Source organism: Dysidea avara, chromosome 1, assembly GCF_963678975.1.
Source record: "Dysidea avara chromosome 1, odDysAvar1.4, whole genome shotgun sequence".
NCBI classification, from domain to species: domain Eukaryota; kingdom Metazoa; phylum Porifera; class Demospongiae; order Dictyoceratida; family Dysideidae; genus Dysidea; species Dysidea avara.
Genome location: NC_089272.1, coordinates 26,516,535 through 26,524,528, shown reverse-complemented (window position 1 = coordinate 26,524,528; position 7,994 = coordinate 26,516,535). Strand labels below are relative to the sequence as shown.

The 7,994-nt window shown below is 37.0% G+C and overlaps 1 protein-coding gene across 1 annotated transcript; it reads right to left on the bottom strand.

Annotated features, from left to right (window-relative positions):
- Nucleotides 1-499: 499 nt before the first annotated feature.
- On the bottom strand, nucleotides 500-6,153 carry LOC136249313 (nose resistant to fluoxetine protein 6-like). The gene is made up of 2 exons (XM_066041277.1): nucleotides 6,085-6,153; nucleotides 500-2,749 (listed from the first exon to the last, which is right to left on the bottom strand). Exon 2 carries the CDS (start codon nucleotides 2,744-2,746, stop codon nucleotides 647-649), a length of 2,100 nt encoding a protein of 699 aa, XP_065897349.1. The 5' UTR covers nucleotides 2,747-2,749; nucleotides 6,085-6,153; the 3' UTR covers nucleotides 500-646.
- Between the last annotated feature and the right edge of the window lie 1,841 nt (nucleotides 6,154-7,994).

Here is a 7,994-nt window from a genome sequence, read left to right as displayed (position 1 = left end):
TATAGCTAGCTCTTGCTAAAATTAAAGCAACCACCTATATACTTATTATTATTCTGTATTACTGCTGACACTTCTGTAATTTAAGTTCATACCATGGTATACACAGAATTTAATCAGCCAGGGGGGGTTCAAAGGGTTCCATGGAACCCCCCTTTTGAAAGAGCCTCTTACTTGAGATACTCTAATAGAGCAGTCACAGTATTCCTAAGAGGAGTAATGTAGCAGGCTACGTGTGGAGTTATAAATAAGGAAACATAGTTGGTGAGGGTATCTATGGTGAGGGGCAGCTATTGTCAGCAGGTGATGACTTTTTTATTTTGGTCTTTGACTTACAGCTAGGCTGAAGTTGCAATTCCAGAATGGAACTCCTCTTTTAAAAAGTCTGGATCCGCCCCTGTTACTGCACGTGCTACTGATGCATGCTTGATAACTACACTGTACAGTATGAGCTACATAGCTATCAAAGTGTAATGTTATGTACAATCATGTGTGCATCAGAAGCTAAATGTCCACTAATTATCACCTTCCAAGCAACACTGCATAACAAATAATATGGAGCTTCACTAAGTGTAGTGCATGACAGCATGTACAATACACACAATTCAAATACTGTATAACATGTACAGGGGTATCTAATGTTAGTCAATCATTTATCACGAGCCTCAGTCCCAACTAACGTGAAGCAGAGGGATACTACTTTAGATATAGGTAACTCCACGGTCAGCATCAATACTACAGACAAGCTGAATGACAAGAAAATGGTAAACACCCAAAGCATAATATACACTGTATCTGTGAATATCAAACTTGATTGTAGTGTTCCCAGTATCACATCCATTACCATATCATGGAACAAGTATACTCCATAAGATAACCTGACTACTGGATCCCATCCAGGCCAAGAGAGAACACTGTTCACTACTCCTCCATAGCCAGTGTTACACAAAAAGATAATAATGGAGATGCCAATACTCCAAGCCAATCCTGAAAACATCAGAAAAGTTGCATTCTCCCATTTAGTAAAATGACGAGTGCCATCCAATTCCTCAACAGTTCCAAACAATGTAATCTTACACAAATATATTGCTGTTGTCCACAATAACAGGCAAAGAAGTTGCTTAACAGATTTTCCAACTGGCAAGTCAGCAATGCTGTATTTCTTGTGGAGAATGTATCCCAGTACAATACCAACCAGATATGGATTAGCTCTGTAAAATGGCTGCATGTGCAATCCTTCTATTTGCTTAAAAACTTGTGGATTAGCATGCATGGCTGCCATGTATCCATTTTGCACAGTTACTACTCCAATAGTAGTAGCAAACCCAATGACACATATACCTATGAACACTAGTCCAGCAAAACCTGAATAGTACAGTGCCAGGATGAAAATGGGGGAGAAAATAAACAGCTGCATTTCAGCACTGACGTGCCAGGTAGGTACAACACAAATGTCTGATAAATTAAGAAAGTTATTAATAAATAACAAATTGTACCACCAAGTAAATTGACAGCTGACAGGTGGTGTATGTACAACGAACCACAAAGGGCCCTGTGCCAAATGTACAACCAGTTTTAGTGTCACTATTGTAAGTAAGTAAAGCAATGGTGCCAGCCGAAAATACCGGTTGATGTAGAAGTATAAAATTCTAAACCTTTTATGTTTGTCCATGTCCCTTAATGTCAGATAAGATGACAGTGTGGCACTAATAAGAAAGAAAGTATCCGCAGCAAATGTTGTGTTCATAAATATCTGATTAATCATCCTGGAAGGAAATTTGTCCAAATAATGTGGTGTATTTTGACTCAGCTGTGGATAGTAGAAATGAGTAACAATGTACACGTGCATTCCAATTATAAACACGTTTGCAAACAATTTTAAAAATCCAAGAGCTTTAATAGATGAAGGTGATTGCTTAGTGGAGAAAAGATGAGGAATGGTTTTATATAAAGAAAATGCTGAAACAAAGTCTCTAAAAGTTGGCAGCTCATACGCTATTTGCCTTGGAGTTTCCTTTGCTTTAATAGCGACTTGGGTATCATCATTCGGTAGCACAAAGTAAGAATATAACCACCAAATCACATCTACACCTGTTCCCAATATCGTTAGTCCTAGCAGTGTTATACAAATGACAATAACCACTAGAGTTCCTGTATCATACTCCACATCAGTTTGAGGACAGAATGTAGGGGAATCACCAGTACTGGTTAACTGTATAGTAACAGTTTGTGTAGTATTACTAAATGGATTAACAGCCATGGTAGTATCACTGATAACATTCATCCTTGACAACACTAACGCAAATTCATTTGGAGAACATGTTGAAGGATAACACACTCCAACCTGAATGTTACTTGACACACTAGTATTTATTGGTATAGGACAGTCTGAAGAATAGCACACTTCATCTTGATACTCTGATGGGTTATAAAATGTAGTGATATTCATTTGCATTGTATATATACAATAGTTTGTTTCACCCACTGGTGTGTTCTTCAAATCCATACACTCGTCATAGTAACCAAGAAAGGTAGTGTGACCATATACTATACCATCACTTGGTTTACCCCAGGAGTCCCAATACTGAGCCATTAACTGGGGATGTATTGATTGCAGTGTTGATAATTTATTAATTGATATTTTGCAGCTTTCACTAATATCTACATCATATAGGAAATATTGTTCCTTGATATCAGCAAAGACACAGGTGCTGACTGCCAGAATTAAATGCAGGTGTGACACAAACATTTTCTGTAAGAAAATACATGAAATGAAATTTACAAATAGTAGTGATAGAGTACTTTGTACTATGGGCAAGATTTAGTTTTGAATTGTATGGGAATGTCAAGCAAATTACATAAACCAGATGATAATTGATGTACTGTAAGTATGCAAGTTAACAAGTGGATGACAACTGACGTTGACTGTCGATAATTGATTTTGTACACTACTGTTTTTGGCCAGATGCTACAGCTAGTACGTTGTGGACATTTCAATAGTCTATTGTCGTGTATTGCTAGTATTATAAATGGTTTGTGTACTGGTATATCATATCTTGTTCTAAACCAGAATTCCATAGGTTGGCATATATACAACACAGCCAATTAATGATTGCTAATTCGTTAATGCTCCATACACTAGCTGGCAATAATTCTTTAGAAGGAATTCAACTGGAACTATTGGATAATCTCCAGGATCTTAACTAAAATTTCATATTCACACGGAGGACATAGTAGCATAGTTATAGCTGATAAGTTAGGCGGGAGGAAATTTAGCAAATTTGCAACAATAGGATTTTGGCAAGAAAAGGCTGGGCAAATTTGTTAGTATAATATAGCTAATATATACAGAGAAATGATTTAGTTTGGCGAAATACTGCTTGCTTGCTTAATATGCCAAAATTTCCTGCTATACGGCAGTTAAAAAGGCTTACCAACTTTTGGGCTTTATTGCAAGTCATTGTTGTCTGATGACCATGTCATGGTAACGTCCAATTGTGGAAAATCAAGACACACGGTAGTGTGTCGTGCGGCCAAGAAAAGCCGGCAACCACACCGTGAGTATATTTACAGGAAGAAAGAAAACAGCCTTTTCATGCGCGCATAGCTCCATGGCCCCTTCTCCAAAGTACACCATTTTTGCATTATAGCTGTCCCCCAAGTAGGGTACACCACACAGCAAATTTGATTAAATTTGCAACTGCCATTTGCGACATACGGGCATTCAAAATTTTGTTTTAATTTCTTCGTTTTTTTCTTCTTATGCCATACGGGGCTTCACTTCGCAAAAATTGCTATAAAATGCAAATGTGTAACTTGATTTCCTCAATCTTTGGCACAAATGAAGAGCGTGTAATGGTGGATTCACATACTAAGTTTGTTGTGAATCTGAGTAATATTCAAGGAGTTATGAGCATTTATTCACGTAAAAAAGATCAAATTTCTGTCACAGCTACAGGGTAAACCAAGTATAGAAATAACTTGAAAATTGGTGTGCAGATAGGCTGATCATCGTAGCAGTGCTTTTTGATAGTTTGAATAGCAATAGAGTTACAGCGACAAAGTTATAAAGCAAAAACTAAGCAAGTATAAAATTGTGGTATCGAGATACTCTAATAGAGCAGTCACCACGGGGTAAAAAAGGTGTGCAAAAAATGTTGAAAAAAACTTACCAGGGTTCCAACCAGGGACACCTCCATACCTAACACCTGCATCCTTAACCACTGAACCACTGCTACCTTGGCTGATCACCTCACTTAATTTCTGCTTTATAAATGAAATTTCTAGTTGAAATCTGCTTATAATCAAACGTTTGTAATTTCATAGATCTACCGATAGAAGTACTAGATTGTTCTAGAACATTCTATGTATGTTCTATTAGAAGTCCTCAAAAAAATGTGCACTCTATTAGAGTATTACAATAATATTATCAAATATTGAATTAAATCATGCAATGAAATACATTTATAAGTCTGTCTTCAATGAAGAAATGTGAGTAAAAACAAACCTCTAAGTCAGCCATAGGCTAGTTTTGGGGCCTTATAAAGCACAAAAAGGAGTGAAATCCACACAAAAACAGCCAAGCTGTGAAACAATGGTGCGGCCTTAAAAAGCCTGGATGAAAAAAGTTGTGAAATCAAAGGTGGTGGCCAAGAAATGGCTGCAATGATGTTAATACTAAAAAAATTTAATAACAGCTGTGTGCATTGTTAAAATTTATTAGCATTAACATCATTGCAGCCATTTCTTGGTTGCCACCTTTGATTTCACAACTTTTTTCACCCAGGCTCTTAAAGGCCGCAACCATTTTTTCACAGCTTGGCTATTTTTGCATAGATAATATCTTATGGGGACCTTCTTATACGCTTGACAATAAAAAAATACCATGTAAAACAACTAGAAGTAACCAATCAGCCATTTGCCATGCCACGACAGATTGAGACACCTAAACCTACCATCTCTACAACACCGTCATCAAGGGGTGATTGATCTACCTATATCAAATTCTTGAGGGTATAGTAGTTATGATATGGGCATTCAATTATTTTAACTACAACAAGAGGTCATACAATGAAGTTGAACCACACAACTTTATACACAAGATCTAATTTTTATAGTAACAGAGTTGATTGCTGATTCTCCCTCAGTAAATGCATTCAAAATGCTGCTGGACAGATACTACAATAGTTGTTTACTTGATATACAACAATGCTTACCAGGATTGGAAATGGAAGTTGCACAAGTGATAATTTTATATAGAAATTATACAGTGGGCAGTAAATCCCTTTGAAGTTATCCGTGTCTCACCTTCTCTACTTCTGAGTGTGGCAGACTGCTTCATACAGTACATATAGCGGTACTTTCTCGAAAGTATTGCAATACTAGAGTATAGATAATTCCAGTATTTTAATATAGTCGCTCAGAGTTGAAACTGGAGTTGTATTGGGCCGTGTCACCCGTAATCAAGTGTACAGCTGCATTGGAACACCCCTAGATGACTAGCGAAGCTAAGGTTAGGCCATATTCAGGCTATTAGCTACAAGCTGTAGAAGTGTTTTATGCGTTATTGCAGTTGTATTTGGCAGACTGTCACTTTTTGGTAGGTTTTAAAACAAGTCACTTTGTGTTTTGGTTTCCTTTTGGTACATGCGTCACCCAGACAAAGGCCATTGGCCGTTACCATAAGAAACTCGAACGTTAACTTGAACGTCCTTATGGTAACGGCCAGCAAAACACTACTCAACAGTGTGTAAACCCACTGGTGGTTCTAGCTATATCACCATTGTCGTAATGTACTGAAGCTAGCTACTAAAAAAAAACAACTCCTGCGCTAATTAAAGGGCGAGGCACCCGTTTTCACTCTCGAGGATTCGTCCTAAATGAAACGGGATGAATTCTCGCGAGTGAAACGGGTGCTTAGTAACACTCTCGCGAGAGGATGCGTTTGAGCGTACTGTAGCTGGTTTTAGGGGGTTTCCGAAGTTCCATTTGGGGTTGGCTTACTTCAGAACAGTCATTAGGCAACTATGGTATTTAGCTATACACTGATTCTTCCTTAACTACAACTAAACCACGAAATATGCTCACCAATACTCATCAGCTATAACCGCCTTTTCCTGCAGCAAAACTTTACTGAGGACCACACCCCTAAAATTTGATTTTCTAATTAATGCCCATCATTTAGTAGGTTATTTATTTATTTATTTATTATTTGCTTTACAGCATACATACAACAAGATACGTACAGTATAAACATTAGTCCTTAAAATCTAGTGTATGCTGAAGGTCCACTGGCATCCAGTGCCAGAGGCCAGGAGTAAGTAGTTACTAAGATTAGTTATAGTTACTTATATAAAACTCATTTATAGCAAGGGTTACAGGTGATCAAAGTTGGGAGGTTTGGGGGACTTATTACAATTACAACAGGAAAAAGTGCATGCATAGTCAGGTTAATAGTTTTTTTCTAGTTTACTGCCAATTAAGTACTATATGAATAAGCAAAGAGTTGATAAGCAGAATCATAGCTAATTAGGGAGCTATAATGACTTAATGATAATTTTAATGATTTAATCAGCTCCATAAGAACTGTTTTTCAGCAATGCTCTACAAAAACATATGGTATTAGCTAGCTACAAAAGTATACAAGCTGAGCAACAAAGCAAAGCACAAGAACAAGACAAAAAACAATTAATAATAGCTACAATTGCTTAAAAGTAGATTTTAAAAGTGATATACGATCCACATCAAACTCATGGTTAAACTCATCAGGATCCTTACATGGTTAGCATCATAGGCTAGCTGCTAACCATTTAAGGATTCTGTACATTGCTATGTAGGTTGATCTGGCTACCTATCCTAGCAGACATTGATATCCATAACTAAACTTAGCTAGTACTTGGGAAGAAGGCTTTAACTCAGTATCAGATTAAGAGAAGTTTTAAGCACTAAAGTCCCATTGTATTTTACATAGAGCTTTTCTATTGTGATGTGGACAGCATTGATCTATTAACTGAACGAGTGTAAATAGATTGCATATACTACCACACATAGATAAAATGTGCCCTTTCTTAGATTCTCATAAAATTGATAAGTTATAGTCAAGACACCATTGTATTTCTGCATTGCAGAAATTCAAAAAGTGCTCAGAAGGTGATGGCACTATTTAGATGATAATCAGTAGAATGTGTAGCTATAGCAGTTTAAACATCAAGTTTCAGTAAATATTATAAAAGTAAAACCTTGCCAGCGTCAGGGGGCTACACCCCTAGGCCTCTGCATTTGAGTCCCGCTACCACTGGAAAAAACCCACAAATCCTAGTGACACACCCCCATATGGTATGAAAGCAACCACACACCTGGAAATTTAATATTTGGTAGCTGCTAACTAAAAATACAGCTAAATAGTTAAAGAATATGGCTGTTGATTGGCAGAGGCAGATCCAGGAGCTGGCAAGGGAAAGTGCATAAACAAGCTAAGTTGTACTGTAGCTAGATGATTGGGTAGAGCTGAGCATGCAGATGCTGTATTTTTGAAGCAGCAAATTATTGTCTAAATGTTAATTTTTGCCATCAGATTTCAGCCATTGCATGTCTTAAAAGAAGATAGGCTATGAATGTCTTAAACAGAATTTTAGTCAGCTCTTCTTTCGGCACCAGGCTACAGTGTGGTGGAATTCATTGTCATCTAGTTTATTTGATGATAGTGTATCACTAATTTTTATAATGGTCTGCTAAAGTACTGTACCTACAGTACATGACTCATCCTGGATTGTTAAATTATGATACTTTTACTACAGTTGTAATAGTTTTATGTGTTGGGTGTAGCTTTGTATATACTGTATAAGGTTGCTGTGCATGCAAAAATTCATAACCATTTTTTCAAACACTTTATGTAACAACCTTAAACAGGCTGTAGGACCAGGTGTCATACAGACCGTCAGCACTTGTGCTGTAAAGCCTTAATAAAAATAAATAAATAACACATTACAGATGTCCAC

Coding starts and splice junctions, on each gene's coding strand:
- LOC136249313 (XM_066041277.1), bottom strand. CDS start 2,746: ATGTTTGTGTCACACCTGCATTTAATTCTGGCAGTCAGCACCTGTGTC.